We start from the raw sequence: 27,000 nt of genomic DNA, 5'->3' as shown, positions 1-27,000 counted from the left end.
CCTCCCCTTTCTGCTGTGTGGGCACAAGGGCAGCAGGCATCACCCCCAGCCCTGGCACCTCTGGGGACACCTCTGAGGTGGCCTCATCCTCCTCACCCCTAAGCACTGAGCACTTCCCCACTCAGTCATCTCCTGGACAGGCTGCACATCCCCAGGGCTCTCAGCCTTGCCTCTCAACAGAGCTGTTTATGTGCCCTCCTCAGCACAGCTCCTTGCTCTGCCCTCTCCTATCTCCTCTTGCCTTCTAGTTTGGATCCATCCTCAGAAAGATCCCTCCACGGTGAAAGTATTCTGTGATGCTCTGTGTGCTGAGAGCCATCGGGCACCTGCCCTGCCATGGGGCTGTAGGGACTGCTGAGAGGGAATGGGAGGAGTGGGGCAGGGCTGGCAGAGGCTGTGCTGGAAGGCTCCCTATGGAACTGTGTGGTTGTGGTGTCAGGGAGGAGCAGGAGAGGTCTTTGTCGCCCAGCTTTGCAGAGGGGCATGGGCAAAGCCTGCAGGCAGAGGGAGGCTGCCTGCTGGAGTGGACAATGCTGGGCCCTCGGTGCTGAGCAGGCAGTGGGCAGAGGAGTGCCCTGGCTTGGTCCCTGGTGCTGGCTGGGAGCCAGCAGGGCTGGTGGCACTCAGGAGGTGGCAGCTGGCAAGAGCCCCGGGTGGGGGAGTGCCGGGGCTGGGCGAGCGGCTTGGGGCTGGGCAGGCAGCGGCGTCAGCAGCACAGCCCCGTGTCGGGCTGGGAGGAGGCAGGGGCTCGGCCAGCAAGAGCCTCCTGCCCCCAGCCTGGCAGCTCCTCCCCGTGCTGGCCAACACAGCATAAAAGCTGTGCCCTGGCCGGCCACTGCCATCCACTGCTCCTGCCTGCCTCTGCTCAGCTCAAGGCTCGGTGAGTGCCCCTGGGGCTCCCTGTGCTGTGGCAGGGACCAGTCCGGGGCTTGGTCAGGCAGGGCTGCAGGAGGTTGGGCGGCACGGAGAATGAGCCCCCGGCCGGCACCCTGCAAGCCAGGCCCTGCACAGGCTCTCGGCGAGGGCTTGGTGTGCCCTGGCAGCGTGGAGAGAGGGCCCGGGGAGGGCTGCAGAGAGCAGGGAACTCGGGGCTCTGGCGGGCAGAAGGGCAAGGGGTGGGCACTGTGGGCAAGGGGCTGGCTCCGAGATCTCCATCTGCTCCTCTCTGGCATCTGATCCCTGCTCCTGACTGCTCTGCTTTGTTCTGCGTCCTCCAGGCTCAGCTCTCGCCCACAACGATGTCCTGCTACGACCTGTGCCCACCCAAGGCCACCGTGTGCCCACCCAGAACCAGCGTGGCCGTGCCCCAGCCCATCGCTGAGAGCTGCAACGAGCTGTGTGCCCGCCAGTGCCCCGACTCCACGGCCTTCATCCAGCCGCCCCCTGTCGTCGTCACCTTCCCCGGCCCCATCCTCAGCTCCTTCCCCCAGCAAGCCGTGGTGGGCTCCTCCGGAGCCCCTGCCTTTGGGGGCTCCCTGGGGCTGGGGGGCCTCTACGGCGCCGGCGCCACCCAGGGCTCGGGGGGGCTCTGCACCTTTGGCAGACCCTACGCTGCTCCTGCCTGCAGCCCTTGCCTGCTGCCTCGCTACACCAAGAAGCTCTGGGACACCTGCGGGCCCTGCTAGGCACAGCCCCAGCTGCCTCAGCTCCTCGCCCACTGCTCCGCTTCCCCCTTCAGCTCCTTGCTCCTCTCCTCCTGCTTCCTCACCCTGCCCACAGCCTCCACTCCTCCAGGGCTCCTCCGCACACTTGCTGCTCCCTGCAGCAGCCACAGCTGACACAAAGCTGCCCGAAGAGCTCTCTGCAAGCCTGCAGGGAGGCACAAGCTGCCTGCCTCCGCCCCACTCCTCTGCCTCCAGTGCCTCTTTTGCTGCCCTTGCAATAAAACAATGCTGCAGCCACCCCCTGCCTCTCCGTGTGTCCTTGCCAGCCCCAGACCGGCCTCAGGGCTCCTTCCCCCTGCACTTGCTGCCCCCTGGCAGGGACAGGACACTGCCTGAGCCCCAGTACAGCCCTGCTTAGCTGCCTCTGGGGAACCCCCCAGGCCTGGTACCTCTGCCTACACAGTCTCCTGGCCCTCAGCCTGAGGGGCCCTGCCCAAAGCTACTCAGGGTAGTACTCAGGTACCTTGCCTGCAGGACAAGCAGCCCGGGAGGCACTGCACAGCTGCAGACTCCCTGGGCAGGAGCAGAGCTGCCCCAGGGGCTTGCAGCCAGACAGTGCCAAGAGCTGCCAAGGTTCCTGCCCCTCGCTGCCTGCACAGCTCTGCTGAAGGCTCTGCAAGGGAAGGCAGAGGGCAGAGGTTGTGGCCACCTGCACTACCCCTTCTCAATTGCTTTTTCTTTCTCTTCCCCAACTCATTTCATTTCCTCCTCTTCTTCTCCTTCCACTTCACTTTTCATTCCTTTTTTCACCTTCTTCCCCTCCAATTTCCCTTCCTCTTCCTGCTCCCCTTTTCTTGTCTCCATTTTTCCCTTCCCCTTTTCTATTCCTAACATTTATTTCCATCTTCCTCTTCTCTTTCATCTGCTCCTTCCTCTTCTCCCCTAATTTTCCTTTCTTTATAACCTCTTCTTTCACTTCCCCTTCACTTTCTCTGCTTCTTCTGATTCTTTTTCCACTGTCTTTTAATTTCCTTCTACCTCATCTCATTTGCACTGCCTCCCCCAATTTTTTGTCCCTTTCCATTCCCCTTATCCATTCTGTTCATTAATTTCTCCTCACCTTCCAATTAGCTTAACCTTTCCCTTCCCTCTTTCCCTACTTCTTCTCCACTATTTGCTCTTTTCTTTTTCTTCTGACCCATCCCATTTCTCTTCTCTTTGCTTCATAATCTCTTTTCCATGTCATTTCCCTTTTTCTGTCTCCATAGCACATCCCCAAACCTTTCCTTCCTTTCCTTCAGCCTCTGGCAACAACCTGTGCCACTGCTCAGTAAGCCTCACACGGATCAAGTCCTGTGGGAGGCTGAGCTGCAGTCCCTACAGCCTGAGCTGCTGCCCATGGCCTCTTCTCTGGCCACTGCACACCTCTGCAAGCAGCCTGGCTCCCTCTTCCTCCCTCCTCCTCCTCCTCTGACTTTTTGCTCCTTCTAGAGATGTCCTCAAGCTCCTCCTGACAGGCAGCAACAGTCCCAGACGATGAGGCTCTGCCCAGAGAGATGCTCTCTCCATGCCCTGCGTGGCCTTGGCTGCAGCCTCTGCAGCAGCTCCACATCTGTGCTGCGAGCTCAGCACTGGACAGAGCCTCCCGGCTGGGAGCTGGCAGCTGCGGTGCTGCTCCCTTCTGCGCTGAGCAGCCCAGGCCGAGGAGCTCAGCCAGAGCCTGTGCTACTCTCTGCCCTGCCCACACACCCTGCGAGCCACAGGCAAGGCTCCCTCTCCTCTGCCTGCTGCCTGCATCCTCCTCTCCCAACAGCACCCACCCTCACCTACCCTGGGCAGCCCTAACCCTGCTGGGACCTCTCTCAGGAGCCAGGCACCCGCCCCCCACCCCTGATAGTGGAAGAAGGGGCATGAGAGAGCAAAGTCAGATGCCAGAAACATTTATTGAGGACAAAGAGGCAGGAGAGGTGGTCAGGGAGCTGGTGGGCAGGAGGCAGCAGGGCTGCTGGCAGAGGTTGTTGCCTTCAGAAGGCTCTTGTGCAGAGGCTCACTGTGCATGGGGGCAGTGGTGCTGGGCAGTGGTGTGGGGGCAGCGTGGGGCTGTGCCTAGCAGGGCCCGCAGGTGTCCCAGAGCTTCTTGGTGTAGCGAGGCAGCAGGCAAGGGCTGCAGGCAGGAGCAGCGTAGGGTCTGCCAAAGGTGCAGAGCCCCCCCGAGGCCTGGGTGGCGCCGGCGCCGTAGAGGCCCCCCAGCCCCAGGGAGCCCCCAAAGGCAGGGGCTCCGGAGGAGCCCACCACGGCTTGCTGGGGGAAGGAGCTGAGGATGGGGCCGGGGAAGGTGACGACGACAGGGGGCGGCTGGATGAAGGCCGTGGAGTCGGGGCACTGGCGGGCACACAGCTCGTTGCAGCTCTCAGCGATGGGCTGGGGCACGGCCACGCTGGTTTTGGGTGGGCACACGTCGGCCTTGGGTGGGCACAGGTCGTAGCAGGACATCTTGGGGCGGGTCAGATGCAGCTCTGCAAGAGGGCACAGATGGCAGTGCAGAGGCAGAGGGCAGAGCCCCAGGCGGAGGGACAGGGCTGCAGCAGCAGGCAGCAGCAGCAGCAGCGCTGGCACACTTACCCTGTTCCCCGAGGAGAAGGTGGCCAGAGCAGTGGATGGCAGCCAGTGGCGCGGGCAGAGCTTTTATAGGGGCCCTGCCATTGCTCAGCAGCAGCTGGGTCAGCCTGCAGAGGGGCCACTCCCTGCTGCCACGGAGGACAGGGCTGCCCAGATCCTGCCCCTCTGCCTGACTCAGCTTCCCCTCCCCACAGCAGCACATTCCACTGCCAGCATTTCCTCTCCTTTCTGCTGTGTGGACACAAGGGCAGCAGGCATCACCCCCAGCTCAGGTGCCTCTGGGGACACCTCTGAGGTGGTGTCATCCTCCTCACCCCTAAGCACTGAGCACTTCCCCACTCAGACAACTCCTGGACAGGCTGCACATCCCCAGGGCCCTCAGCCTTGCCTCCCAATCGAACTCTTGCTGTGCCCTGCTCAACACAGCTCCTTGCTGTGCCCTCTCCTATCTTTTCTTGCCCTCCAGTTTGGATCAATCCTCAGAAAGATCCTTCCCAGGTGAAAGGATTCTGTGATGCTCTGTGTGCTGAGAGCCATCGGGCACCTGCCCTGCCATGGGGCTGTAGGGACTGCTGAGAGGGAATGGGAGGAGTGGGGCAGGGCTGGCAGAGGCTGTGCTGGAAGGCTCCCTATGGAACTGTGTGGTTGTGGTGTCAGGGAGGAGCAGGAGAGGTCTTTGTCGCCCAGCTTTGCAGAGGGGCATGGGCAAAGCCAGCAGGCAGAGGGAGGCTGCCTGCTGGAGTGGACAATGCTGGGCCCTCGCTGCTGAGCAGGCAGTGGGCAGAGGAGTGCCCTGGCTTGGTCCCTGGTGCTGGCTGGGAGCCAGCAGGGCTGGTGGCACTCAGGAGGTGGCAGCTGGCAAGAGCCCCGGGTGGGGGAGTGCCGGGGCTGGGCGAGCGGCTTGGGGCTGGGCAGGCAGCGGCGTCAGCAGCACAGCCCCGTGTCGGGCTGGGAGGAGGCAGGGGCTCGGCCAGCAAGAGCCTCCTGCCCCCAGCCTGGCAGCTCCTCCCCGTGCTGGCCGTCACAGCATAAAAGCTGTGCCCTGGCCGGCCACTGCCATCCACTGCTCCTGCCTGCCTCTGCTCAGCTCAAGGCTCGGTGGGTGCCCCTGGGGCTCCCTGTGCTGTGGCAGGGACCAGCCCGGGGCCTCGCTGGCCAGGAGAGCTCTGGCAGCAGCGGGCAGGCTGGCAGCAGGCTTGGGCGGGCAGGGCTGCAGGAGGAGGAAGGAGTCCCCGGCCGGCACCCTGCAAGCCAGGCCCTGCACAGGCTCTCGGGGAGGGCTTGGTGTGCCCTGGCAGCGTGGAGAGAGGGCCCGGGGAGGGCTGCAGAGAGCAGGGCACTCGGGGCTCTGGCGGGCAGAAGGGAAGGGGTGGGCACTGTGGGCAAGGGGCTGGCTCCGAGATCTCCATCTGCTCTGCTCTGGGATCTGATCCCTGCTCCTGACTGCTCTGCTTTGTTCTGCGTCCTCCAGGCTCAGCACTCGCCCACAACGATGTCCTGCTACGACCTGTGCCCACCCAAGGCCACCGTGTGCCCACCCAAAACCAGCGTGGCCGTGCCCCAGCCCATCGCTGAGAGCTGCAACGAGCTGTGTGCCCGCCAGTGCCCCGACTCCACGGCCTTCATCCAGCCGCCCCCTGTCGTCGTCACCTTCCCCGGCCCCATCCTCAGCTCCTTCCCCCAGCAAGCCGTGGTGGGCTCCTCCGGAGCCCCTGCCTTTGGGGGCTCCCTGGGGCTGGGGGGCCTCTACGGCGCCGGCGCCACCCAGGGCTCAGGGGGGCTCTGCACCTTTGGCAGACCCTACGCTGCTCCTGCCTGCAGCCCTTGCCTGCTGCCTCGCTACACCAAGAAGCTCTGGGACACCTGCGGGCCCTGCTAGGCACAGCCCCAGATGCCTCAGCTCCTTGCCCACTGCTGCGCTTCCCCCTTCAGCTCCTTGCTCCTCTCCTCCTGCCTCCTCACCCTGACCACAGGCTCCACTCTTCCAGGGCTCCTCCGCACACTTGCTGCTCCCTGCAGCAGCCACAGCTGACACAAAGCTGCCCGAAGAGCTCTCTGCAAGCCTGCAGGGAGGCACAAGCTGCCTGCCTCTGCCCCACTCCTCTGTCTCCAGTGCCTCTTTTGCTGCCCTTGCAATAAAACAATGCTGCAGCCACCCCCTGCCTCTCCGTGTGTCCTTGCCAGCCCCAGACCGGCCTCAGGGCTCCTTCCCCCTGCACTTGCTGCCCCCTGGCTGGGACAGTGTACTGCCTGAGCCCCAGCACAGCCCTGATCAGCTGTCTCGGGGGAACCCCCCAGCCCTGGCACCTCTTCCCACACAGCCTCCTGGTCCTCAGCTCTGAGGGCCCTGCCCAAAGCTGCTCAGTTGCCCTGCATGCAGGACAAGCAGCCCGGGGGACACTGCACAGCTGCAGACTCCCTGGACAGGAGCAGAGCTGCCCCAGGGGCTTGCAGCCAGCCAAGGCCAAGATCTGCCAAGGCTGCTGCCCCTCGGTGCCTGCACAGCTCTGCTGAAGGCTGTGCAAGGGCAGGCAGAGGGCAGAGGTTGTGGCCACCTGCACTACCCCTTCTCAATTGCTTTTTCTTCCTCTTCCCAAACTCATTTCCTTTCCTCCTCTTCTACTCTTTCCACTTCACTTTTCATTCCTTTTCTTCACCTTCTTCCCCTCCAATTTCCCTTCCTCTTCCTTCTCCCCTTTTTATGTCTCCGTCCTCTTCTCTTTCATCTCCTCCTTCCTCTTCTCCCTTCATTTTCCTTTCTTTACCACCTCTTCCTTCACTTCCCCTTCAATTTCTCAGCTTCTTCTGATTCTTTTTCCACTGTCTTTTAATTTTCTTCTACCTCATCTCATTTGCACTGCCCCCCCCCCAATTTTTTCCCCCTTTTCCTTCCCCTTATCCATTCCGTTCATTCATTTCTTTCAATGTTCTTTACCTACAAATTGGCTTTCCCTTCCCCCTTTCCCTAATTCTTCTCCTCCATTATCCCTTTCCATTTTCTTCATCTCTGTCCCATTCCTCTCCTCTTTGCCTTGATAATCCCTTTTCCACGTGGTTTCCTTTTTTCTCTCTCTTTACCACATCCCCAAACCATTCCTTCCTTTCCTTCAGCCTCTGGAACAACCTGTGCCACTGCTCAGCCACCCTCGCAGGCTTCAAGTCCTTTGAGATGCTGCGCTGCAGTCCCTGCAGCCTGAGCTGCTGCCCATGGACTCTTCTCTGGCCACAGCATACCTCTGCAAGCAGCCTGGCTCCCTCTTCCTCATTCCTCCTGTTCAGCCGTTTGTGTTCCTTCCAGAGATGCCCTCAAGCTCCTCCTGGCCGACAGCAACAGTCGCAGACGCTGAGGCTCTGCCCAGGGAGATGCTCTCTCTGCCTCCATGCCCTGCGTGGCCTTGGCTGCAGCCTCTGCAGCAACTCCACATCTGCGCTGCGAGCTCAGCACTGGACAGAGCCTCCCGGCTGGGAGCTGGCAGCTGCGGTGCTGCTCCCTTCAGCGCTGAGCAGCCCAGGCCGAGGAGCTCAGCCACAGCCTGTGCTGCTCTCTGCCCTGCCCACACACCCTGCGAGCCCCAGGCAAGGCTCCCTCTCCTCTGCCTGCTACCTGCATCCTCCTCTCCCAACAGCACCCACCCTCACCTCTCCTGGGCAGCTCTGACCCTGCTGGCACCTCCCTCAGGAGCCAGGCACCTGCCGCCCACCCCCTGATGGTCTTCAGACGTGCAAGGAGGAGCAAGAGAGAGCAAAGTCAGATGCCAGAAAGATTTATTGAGGACACAGAGGCAGGAGAGGTGGTCAGGGAGCTGGTGGGCAGGAGGCAGCAGGGCTGCTGGCAGAGGTTGTTGCCTTCAGAAGGCTCTTGTGCAGAGGCTCACTGTGCATGGGGGCAGTGGTGCTGGGCCGTGGTGTGGGGGCAGCGTGGGGCTGTGCCTAGCAGGGCCCGCAGGTGTCCCAGAGCTTCTTGGTGTAGCGAGGCAGCAGGCAAGGGCTGCAGGCAGGAGCAGCGTAGGGTCTGCCAAAGGTGCAGAGCCCCCCCGAGGCCTGGGTGGCGCCGGCGCCGTAGAGGCCCCCCAGCCCCAGGGAGCCCCCAAAGGCAGGGGCTCCGGAGGAGCCCACCACGGCTTGCTGGGGGAAGGAGCTGAGGATGGGGCCGGGGAAGGTGACGACGACAGGGGGCGGCTGGATGAAGGCCGTGGAGTCGGGGCACTGGCGGGCACACAGCTCGTTGCAGCTCTCAGCGATGGGCTGGGGCACGGCCACGCTGGTTCTGGGTGGGCACACGTCGACTTTGGGTGGGCACAGGTCGTAGCAGGACATCTTGGGGCGGGTCAGATGCAGCTCTGCAAGAGGGCACAGATGGCAGTGCAGAGGCAGAGGGCAGAGCCCCAGCGGAGGGGCAGGGCTGCAGCAGCAGGCAGCAGCAGCAGGCAGCAGCGCTGGCACACTTACCCTGTTCCCCGAGGAGAAGGTGTCCAGAGCAGTGGATGGCAGCCAGTGGCACGGGCAGAGCTTTTATAGGGCCTCTGCCATTGCTCAGCAGCAGCTGGGCCAGCCTGCAGAGGGGCCACTCCCTGCTGCCAAGGAGGACAGGGCTGCCCAGATCCTGCCCCTCTGCCTGACTCAGCTTCCCCTCCCCACAGCAGCACATTCCACTGCCAGCATTTCCTCCCCTTTCTGCTGTGTGGGCACAAGGGCAGCAGGCATCACCCCCAGCCCTGGCACCTCTGGGGACACCTCTGAGGTGGTGTCATCCTCCTCACCCCTAAGCACTGAGCACTTCCCCACTCAGTCATCTCCTGGACAAGTTGCACAGCCCCAGGGCACTCAGCCTTGCCTCCCAATCGAACTCTTGCTGTGCCCTGCTCAGCACAGCTCCTTGCTGTGCCCTCTCCTATCTCCTCTTGCCTTCTAGTTGGGATCAATCCTCAGAAAGATCCTTCCCAGGTGAAAGGATTCTGTGATGCTCTGTGTGCTGAGAGCCAACGGACACCTGCCCTGACATGGGGCTGTATGGACCCCTGAGAGGGAATGGGAGGAGTGGGGCAGGGCTGGCAGAGGCTGTGCTGGAAGGCTCCCTATGGAACTGTGTGGCTGTGGTGTCAGGGAGGAGCAGGAGAGGTCTTTGTCGCCCAGCTTTGCAGAGGGGCATGGGCAAAGCCTGCAGGCAGAGGGAGGCTGCCTGCTGGAGTGGGCAGTGCTGGGCCCTCGGTGCTGAGCAGGCAGTGGGCAGAGGAGTGCCCTGGCTTGGTCCCTGGTGCTGGCTGGGAGCCAGCAGGTCTGGTGGCACTCAGGAGGTGGCAGCTGGCAAGAGCCCCGGGTGGGGCAGTGCCGGGGCTGGGCGAGCGGCTTGGGGCTGGGCAGGCAGCGGCGTCAGCAGCACAGCCCCGTGTCGGGCTGGGAGGAGGCAGGGGCTCGGCCAGCAAGAGCCTCCTGCCCCCAGCCTGGCAGCTCCTCCCCGTGCTGGCCAACACAGCATAAAAGCTGTGCCCTGGCCGGCCACTGCCATCCACTGCTCCTGCCTGCCTCTGCTCAGCTCAAGGCTCGGTGGGTGCCCCTGGGGCTCCCTGTGCTGTGGCAGGGACCAGCCCGGGGCTTGGCCAGGCAGGCCTGCAGGAGGTTGGGCGGCACGGAGAATGAGCCCCCGGCCGGCACCCTGCAAGCCAGGCCCTGCACAGGTTCTCGGCCAGGGCTTGGTGTGCCCTGGCAGCGTGGAGAGAGGGCCCGGGGAGGGCTGCAGAGAGCAGGGCACTCGGGGCTCTGGCGGGCAGAAGGGCAAGGGGTGGGCACTGTGGGCAAGGGGCTGGCTCTGAGCTCTCCATCTGCTCCTCTCTGGCATCTGATCCCTGCTCCTGACTGCTCTGCTTTGTTCTGCGTCCTCCAGGCTCAGCTCTCGCCCACAACGATGTCCTGCTACGACCTGTGCCCACCCAAGGCCACCGTGTGCCCACCCAAAACCAGCGTGGCCGTGCCCCAGCCCATCGCTGAGAGCTGCAACGAGCTGTGTGCCCGCCAGTGCCCCGACTCCACGGCCTTCATCCAGCCGCCCCCTGTCGTCGTCACCTTCCCCGGCCCCATCCTCAGCTCCTTCCCCCAGCAAGCCGTGGTGGGCTCCTCCGGAGCCCCTGCCTTTGGGGGCTCCCTGGGGCTGGGGGGCCTCTACGGCGCCGGCGCCACCCAGGCCTCGGGGGGGCTCTGCACCTTTGGCAGACCCTACGCTGCTCCTGCCTGCAGCCCTTGCCTGCTGCCTCGCTACACCAAGAAGCTCTGGGACACCTGCGGGCCCTGCTAGGCACAGCCCCAGCTGCCTCAGCTCCTCGCCCACTGCTCCGCTTCCCCCTTCAGCTCCTTGCTCCTCTCCTCCTGCCTCCTCACCCTGACCACAGCCTCCACTCCTCCAGGCCTCCTCCGCACACTTGCTGCTCCCTGCAGCAGCCACAGCTGACACAAAGCTGCCCGAAGAGCTCTCTGGAAGCCTGCAGGGAGGCACAAGCTGCCTGCCTCTGCCCCACTCCTCTGCCTCCAGTGCCTCTTTTGCTGCCCTTGCAATAAAACAATGCTGCAGCCACCCCCTGCCTCTCCGTGTGTCCTTGCCAGCCCCAGACCGGCCTCAGGGCTCCTTCCCCCTGCACTTGCTGCCCCCTGGCCGGGACAGGGCACTGCCTGAGCCCCAGCAAAGCCCTGATCAGCTGTCTCTGGGGCTTCCCTCAGACATGGCACCTCTGCTCACACAGCCTCCTGGTCCTCAGCTCTGAGGGCCCTACCCAAAGCTGCTCAGTTGCCCTGCATGCAGGACAAGCAGCCCGGGGGACACTGCACAGCTGCAGCCTCCCTGGACAGGAGCAGAGCTGCCCCAGGGGCTTGCAGCCAGACAGGGCCAAGAGCTGCCAAGGCTCCTGCCCCTCGCTGCCTGCACAGCTCTGCTAAAGGCTCTGCAAGGGAATGCAGAGGGCAGAGGTTGTGGCCACCTGCACTACCCCTTCTCAATTGCTTTTTCTTCCTCTTCCCCACCTCAATTCCTTTCCTTCTCTTCTTGTCCTTCTACTTCACTTTTCATTCCTTTTTCTCACCTTCCTCCACTTCAATTTTCCTTCCTCTTTCTTCTCCCCTTTTTTCCTATCCAATTTCCCATTCTCCTTTGCTTTTCCTTTCTTCATCTTCCTCTTCTACTTCTCTTTCAACGCCTCCTTCCTCTTCGCCCTTTATGTCCCTTTTCGTTTTCACTTCCCCCTCACTTTCTCTCCCTCTTTGACATATTTTTCCTTTTTCATCTCATTTTCTTCTGCCTCTTCTCAATTCTATTGCCTCCCCTCTTCTTTTTCCCCCTTTTCCTTCCCCTTATCCATTCTGTTCATTCATTTCTTTCAATGTTCTTCACCTACAAATTTGCTTCCCCTTCCCCCTTTCCCTAATTCTTGCCCTCCATTATCCCTTTCCATTTTCTTCATTCCTATCCCATTCCTCTCCTCTTTGCCTTCATAATTTCTCTTCCACGTGGTTTCCTTTTTTCTCTCTCTCTACCACAGTCCCAAACCTTTCCTTCCTTTTCTTCAGGCTCTGGCAACCACCTGTGCCACTGCTCAGTCAGCCTCGCAGGGATCAAGTCCTTTGGGATGCTGACCTGCAGTCCCTGCAGCCTGAGCTCCTACCCATGGCTTCTTCTCTGGGCACTGCACACCTCTGCAAGCAGCCTGGCTCCCTCTTCCTTACTCCTCCTCCTCTTCAGCCCTTTGTGCTCCTTCCAGAGATGTCCTCAAACTCCTCCTGGCCGACAGCAACAGTCCCAGATGCTGGGGCTCTTCCCAGGGAGATTCTCCCTCTGCCTCCATGCCCTACGTGGCCTTGGCTGCAGCCTCTGCAGCAGCTCCACATCTGCGCTGCGAGCTCAGCACTGGACAGAGCCTCCCGGCTGGGAGCTGGCAGCTGCGGTGCTGCTCCCTTCTGCGCTGAGCAGCCCAGGCCGAGGAGCTCAGCCACAGCCTGTGCTGCTCTCTGCCCTGCCCACACACCCTGCGAGCCCCAGGCAATGCTCTCTCTCCTCTGCCTGCTGCCTGCATCCTCCTCTCCCAACAGCACCCACCCTCACCTCACCTGGGCAGCCCTGACCCTGCTGGCACCTCCCTCAGGAGCCAGGCAACTGCCCCCCATCCCCTGATGGTCTTCGGACTTGCAAGGAGGAGCAAGAGAGAGCAAAGTTGGATGCCAGAAACATTTATTGTGCACACAGAGGCAGGAGAGGTGGGCAGGGAGCTGGTGGGCAGGAGGCAGCAGGGTTGCTGGCAGAGGTTGCTGCCTTCAGAAGGCTCTTGTGCAGAGGCTCACTGTGCATGGGGGCAGTGGTGCTGGGCAGTGGTGTGGGGGCAGCGTGGGGCTGTGCCTAGCAGGGCCCGCAGGTGTCCCAGAGCTTCTTGGTGTAGCGAGGCAGCAGGCAAGGGCTGCAGGCAGGAGCAGCGTAGGGTCTGCCAAAGGTGCAGAGCCCCCCCGAGGCCTGGGTGGCGCCGGCGCCGTAGAGGCCCCCCAGCCCCAGGGAGCCCCCAAAGGCAGGGGCTCCGGAGGAGCCCACCACGGCTTGCTGGGGGAAGGAGCTGAGGATGGGGCCGGGGAAGGTGACGACGACAGGGGGCGGCTGGATGAAGGCCGTGGAGTCGGGGCACTGGCGGGCACACAGCTCGTTGCAGCTCTCAGCGATGGGCTGGGGCACGGCCACGCTGGTTCTGGGTGGCCACAGGTCGTAGCAGGACATCTTGGGGCGGGTCAGACGCAGTTCTGCAAGAGGGCACAGATGGCAGTGCAGAGGCAGAGGGCAGAGCCCCAGCGGAGGGGCAGGGCTGCAGCAGCAGGCAGCAGCAGGCAGCAGCAGGCAGCAGCAGCGCTGGCACACTTACCCTGTTCCCCGAGGAGAAGGTGGCCAGAGCAGTGGATGGCAGCCAGTGGCACGGGCAGAGCTTTTATAGGGGCCCTGCCATTGCTCAGCAGCAGCTGGGCCAGCCTGCAGAGGGGCCACTCCCTGCTGCCAAGGAGGACAGCGCTGCCCAGATCCTGCCCCTCTGCCTGACTCAGCTTCCCCTCCCCACAGCAGCACATTCCACTGCCAGCATTTCCTCCCCTTTCTGCTGTGTGGGCACAAGGGCAGCAGACATCACCCCCAGCCCTGGCACCTCTGGGGACACCTCTGAGGTGGTGTCATCCTCCTCACCTCTAAGCACTGAGCACTTCCCCACTCAGTCATCTCCTGGACAGGCTGCACATCCCCAGGGCCCTCAGCCTTGCCTCCCAATCGAACTCTTGCTGTGCCCTGCTCAGCACAGCTCCTTGCTGTGCCCTCTCCTATCTCCTCTTGCCTTCTAGTTGGGATCCATCCTCAGAAAGATCCTTCCCAGGTGAAAGGATTCTGTGATGCTCTGTGTGCTGAGAGCCATCGGGCACCTGCCCTGCCATGGGGCTGTAGGGAACGTTGAAAGGGGATTGCAGACATGTGGCAGGGCTGGCAGAGGCTGTGCTGGAAGGCTCCCTATGGAACTGTGTGGTTGTGGTGTCAGGGAGGAGCAGGAGAGGTCTTTGTCGCCCAGCTTTGCAGAGGGGCATGGGCAAAGCCTGCAGGCAGAGGGAGGCTGCCTGCTGCAGTGGGCAATGCTGGGCCCTCGGTGCTGAGCAGGCAGTGGGCAGAGGAGTGCCCTGGCTTGGTCCCTGGTGCTGGCTGGGAGCCAGCAGGGCTGGTGGCACTCAGGAGGTGGCAGCTGGCAAGAGCCCCGGGTGGGGCAGTGCCGGGGCTGGGCGAGCGGCTCGGGGCTGGGCAGGCAGCGGCGTCAGCAGCACAGCCCCGTGTCGGGCTGGGAGGAGGCAGGGGCTCGGCCAGCAAGAGCCTCCTGCCCCCAGCCTGGCAGCTCCTCCCCGTGCTGGCCACCACAGCATAAAAGCTGTGCCCTGGCCGGCCACTGCCATCCACTGCTCCTGCCTGCCTCTGCTCAGCTCAAGGCTCGGTGAGTGCCCCTGGGGCTCCCTGTGCTGTGGCAGGGACCAGTCCGGGGCTTGGTCAGGCAGGGCTGCAGGAGGTTGGGCGGCACGGAGAATGAGCCCCCGGCCGGCACCCTGCAAGCCAGGCCCTGCACAGGCTCTCGGCGAGGGCTTGGTGTGCCCTGGCAGCGTGGAGAGAGGGCCCGGGGAGGGCTGCAGAGAGCAGGGCACTTGGGTGTCTTGCGGGCAGAAGGGCAAGGGGTGGGCACTGTGGGCAAGGGGCTGGCTCTGAGCTCTCCATCTGCTCCTCTCTGGCATCTGATCCCTGCTCCTGACTGCTCTGCTTTGTTCTGCGTCCTCCAGGCTCAGCTCTCGCCCACAACGATGTCCTGCTACGACCTGTGCCCACCCAAGGCCACCGTGTGCCCACCCAAAACCAGCGTGGCCGTGCCCCAGCCCATCGCTGAGAGCTGCAACGAGCTGTGTGCCCGCCAGTGCCCCGACTCCACGGCCTTCATCCAGCCGCCCCCTGTCGTCGTCACCTTCCCCGGCCCCATCCTCAGCTCCTTCCCCCAGCAAGCCGTGGTGGGCTCCTCCGGAGCCCCTGCCTTTGGGGGCTCCCTGGGGCTGGGGGGCCTCTACGGCGCCGGCGCCACCCAGGCCTCGGGGGGGCTCTGCACCTTTGGCAGACCCTACGCTGCTCCTGCCTGCAGCCCTTGCCTGCTGCCTCGCTACACCAAGAAGCTCTGGGACACCTGCGGGCCCTGCTAGATCCCTGCCCCTGCTCCATCCTGGAAGCCGTTTCCCGTCCTGTGTCTTGGAAGCCTTTTTGTTTTCCCTAACCCTTTGCTCTGGGTCCTTTTAACCCTTCCCTTTCCCCTCAGCTTCTCTCTTCCCTGCTCTGCTCAGTTGTAAATTGACTTTGCTTTGTGTTTTGAGCTCCTTTCAGCTCCTCCTTCTCTTTGTGTCTCTCTCCTCCTCTGCAGCATTTGCCTTGGTTTGCCCTCAGTGTTGTTCAATCCTGAAGGAGTCAAAGCTTTTAGCTGCACTTTTCCATTCTCTCCTCCTCTCTCTTCTCTTCCTTTGAGTTCTGATTTCCTCCACGTGGACTTTCCCAATAAATCTTTTGTGCATCGATATTTCAGTGATTTTTGGTCTTTCTGTTGAAGTTTTTGACCACTGCTGAACATTTCCCTGAGTGCAGCCCTGCCCCTGGCACAGAGCTGCTTCAGCTCCACTGCCCTGAGCCTTGCCCTCTGTGTCCCCCTCACCACCCTGTGCTGCATTCCCCCTCGCTGTGTGTTCTCTGCTCTTGATTCCTTTCAGCAGCACTTTGCCTTCCTGGCCAGTTTCAGGCAGCTTTGCTGGAGGCAGAGCAGAACTCCTGCTTTCAAAGAGCTCTTTCCATCCTGTGTCTCTTTTCTCTCACTTTCAAGCTGTCTCCTGCTTTCAGCAGGCAGCTGTCCAGCTGCAGCCTTTCTGCCTGCTTCAGGTTCTAGAGACTGCAAAGAGCAAGAAGGTTTTAGCTGAGCCCCCACTCCTGCTACCCCCCTCTCCCTCTCTCCTTCTGAAGATGCTGTGAAGGAGGCAGAGGACTGGGAAGCTGCTGAGGGGCCTGGAGCAGCTCTGTGAGGAGCAAAGGCTGAGAGCCCTGGGGCTGAGAGCCTGGAGTGGAGCAGCCCCAGAGGGGATCTGAGCAATGCTCAGCAGGAGCTGAAGGCTGTCAGGGACAAGAGGCTAGGGCCAGACTCTGCTCAGTGGTACCCAGGGGCAGTCAAAGGGGCAAGGGACACAAAGTGGAGCTCAGGAGGCTGCAGCTGAGCAGCAGGAGCAACTTGCTTGTTGTGAGGGTGCTGGAGGCCTGGAGCAGGCTGCCCAGAGAGTTTCTGGAGCCTCCTCTCAAGACTCCTGGATGCCTTCCTGTGGGACCTGTTCCAGGGGAAGCTGTTTTAGCTATGGCATTGGACTTGGATGGTCTCCAGAGGCCCCTTGCAACCCAATCCATTCTGTGATTCTATCTTGGGTGCTACAGAAGGGAATGGAGAGCAGGGACAGGGCTTGGCCAGCCCTGCAGCTATGAACCACAACCTGGTTAGGAGAGTGATAGGAGTGAGGGAGTCTCCCTGCCCAGCCTGCTGGTATTACTCACCTCTGGGACATGCAAGTTCTGTTCTGACAACAGAACAAGATGCAGAAACCATTAGTCAGGATGTCTGAAGTGCTTTGATAGCCTTTGGTCCTCAGAGGCTTGGAAAGTCCACACTAAGCACTTTTATTTCTTCTTCTCTTCTTCTTTCCCCCCCTGAGAACCCCCAGATGTTGTTTTGTGCCCAGTGGAGCATTCCAGTCCCTGTGTTGTTAAATCCAAAGCAGGGTTCAAGGGGGGAGAGGAAAGGGAAGGCTTTGAGGTGGAGAGTGTTTGATGCCCTGAGGCAGAGCCATGAGGGTTGGTGGTAAAAGCTAACTCCAAGCCCTGAGCTGTACCCTGCAGGTGGTCAGTGGTCACTTTCCTCCCCTGCAGAGTTGGCTTTGCCTTCCCCTGCAGCAGATGCAGGGCAGCTGTTGCTGGGGAGCACTTCCCTTAGCCAGTTGTTGTTTCCACTTCCCATCCCCAGCTTTGCTCAGAGTGCAGCAATCCATCCCCTGCCCCAGCAGGGCTTCCCCAGCAGCTTGCCCAGGGGCATTATGCCTGGGGGGTGGGGGGTGTTGGAAGCTCTCCCCAACCTCTCTGGGCAGCCTGCCCCAGGCCTCCAGCAGCCTCACACCAAACAACTTTCCCCTCCTGCTCAGCTGGAGCCTCCTGGGGCTCCACTTCCTGCCCCTTGCCCCGTGTGACTCCTCCTGCTAACAGAAGGTTTGATCAGGGATGTTGCAAGGAGCCTCTTAATGAAGGCAAAGCTGCAGGAAGGTTGCCCCATGGCTGGCAGTGGCAGGAGTTAATGATTTAATTAAAGGAAATGCTGTGCAGCTCCTGGCTTCCTGCAGATGCAAGCAGAGGTGGTTGTGTCACCCTGGCAGTGTCTCAATCCCCTCCACGCTGCCATCCATCAGCACAGCAGCAGACAGCAGCTGGGCTGCAGGGCAGCTGATGAGTGCTGCTGGAACCACGACCAAGCTCTGCTGGCTCAGCAAGCCCCAGGAGGAGCCTGCCAAGAGCTGACCCTCCCCACAGCACCTCCAAAACTAGCCAAAGGATCTGCTGCTCTGGGGGTTCCCTCTGATTTCTGCCTGCTCTGGTGGGCTGTGGGCAGAGATAGGGCTTCAAACCCCTCTGGGTGGTGAATTCTTCTCCCTTCCTGCCTCAAATCTCCTCCAGCAGCAGCACCCTGGGACCCTTTTTAAGCTGAATTTCAGTTTCTCTCCAGTGTCAGGTGAGAGATGAAAAGAAATGGCCTAAAACTGCCCCAGGAGGGGCTTAGGTTGGCCATGAGGAACAATTTCTGCCCTGCAGGAAGAGTGGTCAGGGACTGGAACAGGCTACCCAGGCAGGGGGTGCAGTCCCCATCCCTGGAGGGGGGGAGCTTCATAAATCATGCAGAGATGGCTCTTGGGGCCATGGTTGAGTGGCCATGGTGGGGTTGGGTTGATGGTTGGGCTGGGTGACCTCAGAGGGCTTCTCCAGCCTCGGTGATTCAAGGGCTCTCTGTTCCCACCCAGGGCTGAGTCTGCCCCCAAAGCTGCTGGTGTGTGATGACCACTCCACGATCTCAGCTGATTCTCCTGCCCTCTTGAGACCCACCCTAGGTCAATGAGGTCCCCTGGAATTAGGGAAGGACAAGACAAATTGCTGGGCAATGCCAAGGCTAGGTTGCTCCCTGCCCTTAATTAATTGAGCAGATGAATGTGAAGGGCTCTTGAGGAAGGGAAAAAAAACCCAACCCCAAAGCCCCTGTCAGCCAGAGAGGAGTCTGAGTAAAGCTCTGCCCAGCTTGGGGCAGCTCTGGGACGGAAGAAGTGAGATGTGGAGTCAGCTGGATGCCTGTGGAGATTCCACTGAGGTCACTATGATGATACCAAGAATTGCTTCCAGACCCAAGATTAAAGAACTCAGGATGGTGCAACACGGACAGCACAGCACCAGCTCAGCACCGTCCCCACCGTGACAAGCACAAAGCTGTCATCACCTGGAAGCTGTTAAGTGGCCAAGGGCAAACCCCCCCCCCCCAGCAGCAGGCCCCAGGTGCAAAGCTCAGCAGAGCCCTGAGGAGCTCTATAAAAGCTCCAGACCCTGAGCTTCTCCACACACTCCTCTGGCTGCTCAGCTCCTCCAGCTTGGTGAGTGTGGAGCCTTGGCTGCTTGCTCTGTCCTTGCTCCCAGCCTGCAGCAGGGCAGAGGGAGAGGATTCTCACAGGGATGCTCAGGTTGTGGGCAGTGTTGGAGCATTTCTGGTCTTACCTCAAGGCTTGGGTCATAGAGAATGGCTTAAAAATGCACTAGGGGAGGATTAGGCTGGAGATTAGGAACAAATTCTGTCCTGCAAGAGTGGTCAGGGACTGGCCCAGGCTGCACAGGGAGGTGGTGGAGTCCCCAGCCCTGGAGGTGTTCAAGAAACTTGTGGCCATGGCACTTGGGGTTTGGTGGCCAGGGCAGTGCTGGGTTGATGCTGGACTGGATGATCCTGGAGGGCTTTTCCAGCTGAAATATACCAGGGGTCACGTTCTGCAGACAGAACCTTTGGCTCCAGGAGCTCAGCTGGGGCTGAAGCAGTTAGTGAGGGCTGCACCCAGAGCAGAGCTGCAGCACAGCCACTTCTCCCCCCCACCCAGACCTCATCAACCCTCTGCCTTTTCTTTTTAGCCTCCACAGCCACCTCCACACCCACAACGATGTCCTGCTACGACCTGTGCCCACCCAAGGCCGACGTGTGCCCACCCAGAACCAGCGTGGCCGTGCCCCAGCCCATCGCTGAGAGCTGCAACGAGCTGTGTGCCCGCCAGTGCCCCGACTCCACGGCCTTCATCCAGCCGCCCCCTGTCGTCGTCACCTTCCCCGGCCCCATCCTCAGCTCCTTCCCCCAGCAAGCTGTGGTGGGCTCCTCCGGAGCCCCTGCCTTTGGGGGCTCCCTGGGGCTGGGGGGCCTCTACGGCGCCGGCGCCACCCAGGGCTCGGGGGGGCTCTGCACCTTTGGCAGACCCTACGCTGCTCCTGCCTGCAGCCCTTGCCTGCTGCCTCGCTACACCAAGAAGCTCTGGGACACCTACGGGCCCTGCTAGGCACAGCCCCACGCTGCCCCCACACCACTGCCCAGCACCACTGCCCCCATGCACAGTGAGCCTCTGCACAAGAGCCTTCTGAAGGCAGCAACCTCTGCCAGCAGTCCTGCTGCCTCCTGCCCACCAGCTCCCTGATCATCTCTCCCTCCTCTTTCCCCACAATAAATGTTTCTGGCATCCAACTTTGCTCTCTCTTGCTCCTCCTTGCAAATCCGAAGACCACCAGGGGTTGGGGGGCAGTTGCCTGGCTCCTGAGTGAGGTGCCAGCAGGGTCAGGGCTGGCCAGGTGAGGTGAGGGTGGGTGCTGTTGGGAGAGGAGGATGCAGGCAGCAGGCAGAGGAGAGAGAGCCTTGCCTGGGGCTCGCAGGGTGTGTGGGCAGGGCAGAGAGCAGCACAGCCTCAGGCTTCCTCTCTCCTCACGCCAATTCAGGGATGCCCCGGGGGTGGGAGCCTGGCAGCCAGGGGAAGGAACATTGAACAAAGTCCAGGAGAAGAAAGAAATGAAAGAGAGGCACCGAGGAACCGCACGAAGGGATGAGGCAAAGCTTCTCTTCTGTCCTGGCACTCGGGCTGCTGAGTCCCCGTGCAAGGTCCTGGAGCAATCTTCCCTTATCTAGGGCCCTGCCCAGCTCGGTCTTTGCTTAAGCCAGGGAGTGAAAGTTTAATTAGGATCCCCGAGGCAGGGCTGGGCTAATGAGGGTTTGTTTGGCAATTCCGGAGTCATTATCTTGTGGAGCTTCAGAGCAGGCAGAGTAATTATCGGTATTGCTCTGTGGGCTTCTGGTGACACCGCAGAGGCCCCCAAACCACCACCTCGGTTACCCACCAATTACCAAGGGATTGTAGCCTCTTCCCAAGCTTTAGCTCCTGCTGAGCATTGCTCACATCCCCTCTGGGGCTGCTCTTTTCCAGGCTCTGAGCCCCAGGGCTCTCAGCCTCTCCCCTCCTTACCCACTGCTTCCTTTTTCTCTCTGACATTTCAGGCAGTACTACAAAGATACACAGGAAATTCTGTTCTTGGCCTTCTGTCCTATAAACCTTTAGAAAACCTTTATTAGAATAAACCAAACCAGGTTGGAAGAGACCTTCAAGATCATCCTGTCCAACCCATCAGCCAATCCAACCCACCCAAACAGCTAACCCGTGGCACCAAGCACCCCAGCAAGTCTCCTTCTGAACACCTCCAATGATGGTGACTCCACCACCTCCCCAGGCAGCCCATCCCAAAGGGCAATCACTCTCTCTGTGTAGAACTTCTTCCTAACATCCAGCCTGAACCTCCCCTGGCGCAGCCTCAGACTGTGTCCTCTTGTTCTGGTACTGGCTGCCTGGGAGAAGAGACCAACCTCTGCCTGTCTACAACCTCCCTTCAGGTAGTTGTAGAGAGTGATAAGGTCTCCCCTGAGTCTCCTCTTCTCCAGGCTGAGCGACCCCAGCTCCCTCAGCCTCTCCTCACAGGGCTGTGTTCCAAACCCCTCACCAACTTTGTTGCTCTTCTCTGGACTTGTTCCAGCAAGTCAACCTCCTTCCTAAACTGAGGGGCCCAGAACTGGACACAGGACTCGAGGTGTGGCCTAACCAGTGCAGTGTCCAGGGGCAGAATGACCTCCCTGCTCCTGCTGGCCACACTCTTCCTGATGCAGGCCAGGCTGCCATTGGCCCTCTTGGCTGCCTGGGCACACTGCAGGCTCATGTTCAGCCTACCATCAACCAGCATCCCCAGGTCCCTCTCTGCCTGGCTGCTCTCAGCCACTCTGCCCCCAGCCTGTAGCACTGCCTGGGGTTGTTGTGGCCAATGTGCAGCACCTGGCACTGGGATGTGTTCAATCTCATGCCGTTGGATTCTGCCCATCTGCCCAGCCTGTCGAGGTCCCTCTGCAGAACCTCTCTGCCCTCCAGCAGATCAACTCCTGCCCCCAGCTTGGTGTCATCAGCAAATTTACTGCTGATGGACTCAATGCCCTTATCCAGATCATCAATAAAGATGTTAAAGAGCACAGGGCCCAGCACTGCTCCCTGGGGCACACCACTGGTGCCTGGCTGCCAGCTGGCTGTGGCACCATTCACCACCACTCTCTGGGCTCGGCCATCCAGCCAGTTCCTAACCCACTGCAGTGTGCTCCCGTCCAAGCCATGGGCTGACAGCTTGGCCAGGAGTTTGCTATGGGGGATGGTGTCAAAGGCCTTGCTGAGGTCCAGGTAGACCTCCTCCCTTGCTAATTAAGGAGGGGATGATTTAAATGAAGCTGCCTGCGTCTGACAGTTTAAGGCAGAGGCAAACCCCACCTCGAGGAGACTCCGGGGGGGGGGGGGGGGGAGGCAGAGGGAGAACGAACATTCCCAGGCACGCAGGAGGATGATGCGCTACAAATTTAATGAGTAAGAAAACAGAATGGTTAAAAAAAACCCGAAGGGGGAGAACAAAAACCGAACCAAAACAACCAACATACAACGAAATGGTTTCCAAAAACGTAAAGAAAGCGAAGTGTTGAGTCTGGACCAAACCAAATCGTCCAGGCTGAAGGCAACGCTGGGCAGCTGGACGCCCAAACTCCTGCATGCAACAACAACCCGAGCGACGCATTCACACCTCATTAACAACAGATAAAAAAGGCTTAAGAGTCGGCGGTGCCAAGCTCCTGCGGTCCCGAGAGCTCGGGGGGGAGGGAGAGGGGAAGGGCAGCAAGCGAGCGGCCATGGTCATCAATCCTGTCGTGCGTCCGGGTCACGCTTCCGAGCTCCTGGGTGTTCCCCCCGTGGGGTCCCCGCTCCGAGGCGCTCTCACGGCCCGCAGCGATTGTAGCGCCTGGAGGGCCTCCCGTAGAGGCCGCCCAGAGCGGAGTAGCCAAGGGTGCCAAGTCCTGAGGAGCTGCCCGAGTTGATGGGGACCCCCCCGGCGCTGAGAGCATCCCCAACGGCTGCGGAGGCCGAGGAGCCCACGGTGGTGTTCTGGGGGAAGGAGCTGAGGATGGGTCCCGGCAGGGTGACCACCACCGGGGAGGGCTGGATGACGTAGGTGGAGTCCTGGCACTGCCGGACGCAGGGCTCGTTGCAGCTGTTGGCCAGCGGGGTCGGCCCGCAGGAGCTGGGGGGGCACAGGTCGTAGCAGGACATGGCTTGCAGCAGGGAGCTGGGTCTGCAACACAAGGGAGGGAGGAGGTAGAGGAAAGACGTCGCGGCTGGAGTCACGGAACTGAGCCCCCGAGAGGCGATGGAGAGCGCAAGCAGCTAAGCAGAGTCTCTGTGGGCAGCGGAGTCAGGGCTGAGTCTCAGGCTGAGAAGAGACTCCGGTGAAACCCCAACCTGCAGCCGCCTGCAGGTGTCCTCAACACAGGTGAGGAGCACAGAGGAAAGAGCTCAAAGAGTCAAAGCACAACGCAGGGCAGGCAGCAGCTCAGGACATGGGAAGCAGCTCTGGACTTACCCTTTCCCCGAGGAGAAGAAAGCAGCAGGAGAGGATGGGAGCAGCTCTGCCTGTGCTGGGCTTTTATAGCTTGTCCTGCAGCACCTGAGGAGCTCAGGCACAGCTCTGTGCACGTAGCCCTTTGCCAGCCAATTGCTGGAGCCCTCTGGTATGCAAAGCACCCCCAGCTGATGAGTTAATTTCTGGGCCCCCCCCCCCGCCCCTCTTCTTCGTGTTTCTTGCCCTGATTTGATTTTATTTCCTCCCCACCACGTCTGCATTCCACTCCAGAGCCTCCTTTTATCTCCAGATCTGAGCCCAGCTCCTTCCTGCCCAAATCAAACTGGTTCATCTCCCCCTACAGAGATTCTTCTGCATCCTGAGGGCACTGCGGGCACCCCGTGGCCCCTTGGCATGGTCCCTGTGAGCTGCCCTCTGAAATCCTCCCTCCTCTTGAGGAGCAAAACTTTCTGACACAGATCCCCCCCCAAAAAAAAAGGCCAAGAATTGGCAGTTTATGACTCCAGGCTGGCTCACAGCTTTGCCAGGCAGCAGCCCAGCTCCAGGGGGAAAGTGGTGCCAGAGCTGATGGCACCACCCCAGTGCCAAAGGGGCTGCAGAGGGTTTGAGGGGGAAGTGAAGATTGACTTTTCCTGCCTGCAGACGAGAGGCCACCACAGCCTGAGCCACGCAGGCCACATCAAACCACTGCCAGGAAGGGATCCGGAGCCACAGCTCTGCAATCTGGGGGCTGCGTGGCCAAGTCCTTCATCTAAGCAGTCTGCAGCTAGGGTTTGCTTTCTACATCAAACACCGGGGGGGAGGGAAGCAGAAACCAGGTCAGGCTGAGGATTGTTGTGGGTTTTAGGCTGGTCACAGCCAGGGGCACTCAGAGTCCTCCACCACTCAGCCTTGGGCTCATGAAAGACTCCAAAGAGTTTTTACATCTGCCCTTAAATTACTGCTTTCCCCTGCTGTGTCCTGGGCTATTACTCACAATTATGCTGCTAATTAATGGCAGCTAATTAGAGAAGTTTAGGATCTTCTTGCCCCCCCTTCCCCCCCCCCCCCCCCTTTTTTCCCTCCTCTTTTGAAAGCAAATGAGGTTGTCTCCCTTGCTGCATCATCCAAAAGAGGCTGGTGAGGTACAGCAACTCCATTTCTATTTCAAAGGCAACTCCCAGCCCGAAGAAGCAGCCCCAGAGGGCACAGGAGCAGGCTCCGGGGCAGGGAGCAGGACCCAACCCCTCCTCTCCTGGCGTTTGGGATCAGGTGGAGACATGCAAAGTGTCCCTGAGCTGCATCCCCGGGAAGGTCCCCTGGGAAGCAAACGCTGATGGAGCACTTTTGAAGAACAAAAAGTCGGCCAGGTTCACATCAGCAGCTCAGACATGCAAATAGGGGAGGTTGGGCCAGACGATCTCGAAGGTCCCCTCCAACCTGAGCCATTCTCTGGCTCCAGGAGGATCACAGAGCAGGAGGAAGTGTGCAGGTTTGTGACGCTGCCTGGACACAATCAAGAGTCTCACTGCCCATCACAAATGAATTCCTTCACGGCAAGAAGCCTTCAGTGAGCAGAGCAGCAGCAGGGAGCTTGGGAAAGCAAACTCCAAATGGTGCAGAGACGTTGAAAAGGATCTCAGGTCCTCTGCTGATGGTGATCATGAGTCAGGCAGGCTTGGCTGCCCCAAATCTTCTCATCCCAGCAGCTTAAAAGCTCTGCAATATCCCAGAGAGCAGAGAGCCTGAATCCCTGGAGGGGTTTCAGAGGGGCAGAGCTGCTGTGCTGGGGTCCATGGCTTAGCCCCAGCCCTGGGTAGAGTCAGAGAAGGGCTGGGGCTGGAGGAGCTTGAAGTTCTTCGGCAAGCACAGTGGTCCTGGGGCTCCATACATCTGGGGTTCCATACATCTGGGGTCCTACAAATGCTCAGAGGTGGAACTGCCCACTCAGGACTGATGTGGGAAGCTGCTGTGGGGGGAGGGGGTGGGGGGGAACTCCTGTGAGCCTCTTGCCACCGAAATTCCAAAGAGCAGCCAAAATTCCTAACCAAATCCAGCTCTGACTCATCCCCACTTGGGGAAGGCAGAGCCAGGCCTGGATGCAAAGCAGGGAGATGAAAGAGGCCCCAGGGAGTGTGGCCTCCATGCAAGGCCAGGGCAATAAACACAAACAGTAAACAAAACAACTCCACCAGTGGGGCCCCAGCCAGATGCAAATGCATTAAAATCAATTAGTGCAGGGGGTAATTACTGAATGTGCAGGGATGTCTCAGCTCCCCCAGGCAGGAGCCCTGTGATGGGAAGTGTCTGCATCTGTCCAGCTGAGCATCTTCAGGATGGCTCCAGAGCAGTGCCTCAGCCACAGCTCTCCCCAGGGGTCTCTGCTGTGGGACTCTGCCTGCTCTGCTCTGCCCTGCCTGGCCACAGGTGCTTGGCCTCCCTTCAAGCAAAGCATTTTGCCACCACCTCAGGTGAATGAGGATCTCTATGGAAGGTCATAGAATCACAGAATAGGATCATGGAATCAACCAGGTTGGAAAAGACCTCAGAGATCATCGTGTCCAACCTATTACCTAATCCCCTACACCTCCTGACTAACTAAACCATGGCTCCAAGTGCCACATCCAAGCCTTTTTTGAACACCTCCAGGGCTGGGGACTCCACCACCTCCCTGGGCAGCACATCCCAAGGGCAAATCTCTCTCTCTGCGAAGAACTTTCTCCTCACCTCCAGCCTAAACTTCCCCTGGCACAGCTTGAGACTGTGTCCTCTTGTTCTGGGGCTGGTTGCCTGGGAGAAGAGACCAACCCCCACCTGGCTCCAACCTCCCTTCAGGTAGCTGTAGAGAGCAAGAAGGTCTCCCCTGAGCCTCCTCTTCTCCAGGCTAAGGTGTTCAGCTGGGGGCGAGGGGGGCAAAGAATCCTTTGCCCATGGACCTCAGACCATCACAACATCAAAGTCTCAGCTTCCCCTCCTCTGTGTGCTCAGAAAATGCTCCTTCAAAGCCTGAATTCTCTCAGGAACTGATCTGCCTCCTCTAATTGAGCTCCACTAATGACTGCAGCTTTAATTACAGGTCAGCATCAGCCTCTGCAGACACAGACAGAGACTCCAAGCCAGACAGCTCAGAGATACCAGGCTGGGAGCTGCGTGGCCTGGCAGGACACTGAGTCTGCAGAGCCTTCAGGTAGAGCTTTTCAAACCTTCTTCTTTTAGGGACCAAAGCTCTGAGCACCACCTTCATTCCAGCCCAGATGGAGCCAAGCAAGGCCTGAAGAAGCTCAGCTCCACCAGGCACAGCAGGAGCAGTTTACAGAAACAGCCTCAGAATGGGTTAGAGCTTCAAAGCCTCCAATCTCCTCCCCCCAGATATTGCTGCCCAGGACCAGCACATCTCAAAGGCCAACCCTCTTCCAAACCCCACAAAGCCCTCCCTTCCTCCCTCCTTCCCTCTCCCTCCCCTTCCCATCCTTCCCTTCCCTCCCCTCCTCTCCCCTCCCCTTCCCTTCTCCCCTCCTTTCTTTCCCTCCCCTTCCCTTCCTCTCCTTCCCCTTTCCCATTTCCTTCCCTCCCCTCCCCTCCCCACCACTCCCCTTCCCTCCTTCCCCTCCTTTCCCTCCCCTTCCCCTCCCCTTCCCTCCCTTCCTTCCCTCCCTTCCTTCCCTCCCCTTCCCTCCCTTCCTTCCCTCCTCTCCCTTTTTTCCCTCCCCTCCCCTTCCCTTCTTCCCCAGGTCTTAACCAGGGCCTGATCTCAGCTGCCAGGGGTTCCTGTACCCACCAGGAAGCTCTGAGCTGCTCCCCTGGGGACACCCCAGCTTGTGGCCTCCCTCCCATCCCCTCAGCCCTGAGCAGGCTCAGCTGTGCTCAGGAATGGCTTCCTCCCTCCCTCCCTCCTTAGGAAGGAGTTTTGCTGATTTTTTCCGAGGTAGGCTAAGGAAAGCCACAGTCCTGTGCCAGCTTGCCCAGGCAGGAGCACACCTGCCCCCTCTGTGCCAGCTGACTGCTGGCAGTGCTTCAGGAGGTCTCTCCCTGCCATGCCTGGTGCCCCTGGGGATGGTCCTGCTGCACCACTCTGCCATCTTTCCTCCCTAGGTTCTCTTTGTCTATTGCAGCCACAGGAGGCCAAGGAGGAGCAGCACTGCCCTCAGAGAGCTTTTCCTTGGGCTTAGGCTCCCTGAAGGGCAGCTGAGCTCCCATCTCAGTGCCTCA

The 27,000-nt window shown here is 60.4% G+C and overlaps 9 protein-coding genes across 9 annotated transcripts; 5 read left to right on the top strand and 4 right to left on the bottom strand.

Annotated features, from left to right (window-relative positions):
* The first annotated feature begins 781 nt into the window (after positions 1 to 781).
* On the top strand, positions 782 to 1,902 carry LOC137457194 (scale keratin-like). The gene is made up of 2 exons (XM_068169018.1): positions 782 to 880; positions 1,218 to 1,902. Exon 2 carries the CDS (start codon positions 1,239 to 1,241, stop codon positions 1,623 to 1,625), a length of 387 nt encoding a protein of 128 aa, XP_068025119.1. The 5' UTR covers positions 782 to 880; positions 1,218 to 1,238; the 3' UTR covers positions 1,626 to 1,902.
* Positions 1,903 to 3,528: 1,626 nt separating this feature from the next.
* LOC137457189 (scale keratin-like) lies at positions 3,529 to 4,298 on the bottom strand. The gene is made up of 2 exons (XM_068169012.1): positions 4,227 to 4,298; positions 3,529 to 4,120 (listed from the first exon to the last, which is right to left on the bottom strand). Exon 2 carries the CDS (start codon positions 4,095 to 4,097, stop codon positions 3,711 to 3,713), a length of 387 nt encoding a protein of 128 aa, XP_068025113.1. The 5' UTR covers positions 4,098 to 4,120; positions 4,227 to 4,298; the 3' UTR covers positions 3,529 to 3,710.
* A 941-nt stretch (positions 4,299 to 5,239) lies between these two features.
* On the top strand, positions 5,240 to 6,379 carry LOC137457199 (scale keratin-like). The gene is made up of 2 exons (XM_068169022.1): positions 5,240 to 5,321; positions 5,695 to 6,379. Exon 2 carries the CDS (start codon positions 5,716 to 5,718, stop codon positions 6,100 to 6,102), a length of 387 nt encoding a protein of 128 aa, XP_068025123.1. The 5' UTR covers positions 5,240 to 5,321; positions 5,695 to 5,715; the 3' UTR covers positions 6,103 to 6,379.
* Positions 6,380 to 7,971: 1,592 nt separating this feature from the next.
* Positions 7,972 to 8,767, bottom strand: LOC137457200 (scale keratin-like). The gene is made up of 2 exons (XM_068169023.1): positions 8,673 to 8,767; positions 7,972 to 8,563 (listed from the first exon to the last, which is right to left on the bottom strand). Exon 2 carries the CDS (start codon positions 8,538 to 8,540, stop codon positions 8,154 to 8,156), a length of 387 nt encoding a protein of 128 aa, XP_068025124.1. The 5' UTR covers positions 8,541 to 8,563; positions 8,673 to 8,767; the 3' UTR covers positions 7,972 to 8,153.
* A 903-nt stretch (positions 8,768 to 9,670) lies between these two features.
* On the top strand, positions 9,671 to 10,789 carry LOC137457180 (scale keratin-like). Its single transcript, XM_068169002.1, has 2 exons — positions 9,671 to 9,767; positions 10,105 to 10,789. Exon 2 carries the CDS (start codon positions 10,126 to 10,128, stop codon positions 10,510 to 10,512), a length of 387 nt encoding a protein of 128 aa, XP_068025103.1. The 5' UTR covers positions 9,671 to 9,767; positions 10,105 to 10,125; the 3' UTR covers positions 10,513 to 10,789.
* A 1,626-nt stretch (positions 10,790 to 12,415) lies between these two features.
* Positions 12,416 to 13,188, bottom strand: LOC137457193 (scale keratin-like). Its single transcript, XM_068169017.1, has 2 exons — positions 13,106 to 13,188; positions 12,416 to 12,986 (listed from the first exon to the last, which is right to left on the bottom strand). Exon 2 carries the CDS (start codon positions 12,961 to 12,963, stop codon positions 12,598 to 12,600), a length of 366 nt encoding a protein of 121 aa, XP_068025118.1. The 5' UTR covers positions 12,964 to 12,986; positions 13,106 to 13,188; the 3' UTR covers positions 12,416 to 12,597.
* Positions 13,189 to 14,102: 914 nt separating this feature from the next.
* On the top strand, positions 14,103 to 15,313 carry LOC137457177 (scale keratin-like). The gene is made up of 2 exons (XM_068168998.1): positions 14,103 to 14,200; positions 14,538 to 15,313. The coding sequence occupies exon 2, from the start codon at positions 14,559 to 14,561 to the stop codon at positions 14,943 to 14,945; it is 387 nt and encodes a 128-aa protein (XP_068025099.1). The 5' UTR covers positions 14,103 to 14,200; positions 14,538 to 14,558; the 3' UTR covers positions 14,946 to 15,313.
* A 3,040-nt stretch (positions 15,314 to 18,353) lies between these two features.
* On the top strand, positions 18,354 to 19,570 carry LOC137457220 (scale keratin-like). Its single transcript, XM_068169050.1, has 2 exons — positions 18,354 to 18,449; positions 18,973 to 19,570. Exon 2 carries the CDS (start codon positions 19,002 to 19,004, stop codon positions 19,386 to 19,388), a length of 387 nt encoding a protein of 128 aa, XP_068025151.1. The 5' UTR covers positions 18,354 to 18,449; positions 18,973 to 19,001; the 3' UTR covers positions 19,389 to 19,570.
* Positions 19,571 to 21,743: 2,173 nt separating this feature from the next.
* On the bottom strand, positions 21,744 to 22,920 carry LOC137457206 (feather beta keratin-like). Its single transcript, XM_068169033.1, has 2 exons — positions 22,813 to 22,920; positions 21,744 to 22,524 (listed from the first exon to the last, which is right to left on the bottom strand). Exon 2 carries the CDS (start codon positions 22,500 to 22,502, stop codon positions 22,170 to 22,172), a length of 333 nt encoding a protein of 110 aa, XP_068025134.1. The 5' UTR covers positions 22,503 to 22,524; positions 22,813 to 22,920; the 3' UTR covers positions 21,744 to 22,169.
* Between the last annotated feature and the right edge of the window lie 4,080 nt (positions 22,921 to 27,000).

The sequence above is a fragment of the Melanerpes formicivorus genome, unplaced genomic scaffold (genome assembly GCF_026170545.1).
Source record: "Melanerpes formicivorus ecotype bairdi unplaced genomic scaffold, bMelFor1.0.p_v2 SCAF_164, whole genome shotgun sequence".
NCBI classification, from domain to species: Eukaryota; Metazoa; Chordata; class Aves; order Piciformes; family Picidae; genus Melanerpes; species Melanerpes formicivorus.
The sequence above is the reverse complement of the archived record's forward strand: the minus strand, read 5'-3'. Positions and strand labels throughout refer to the sequence as shown.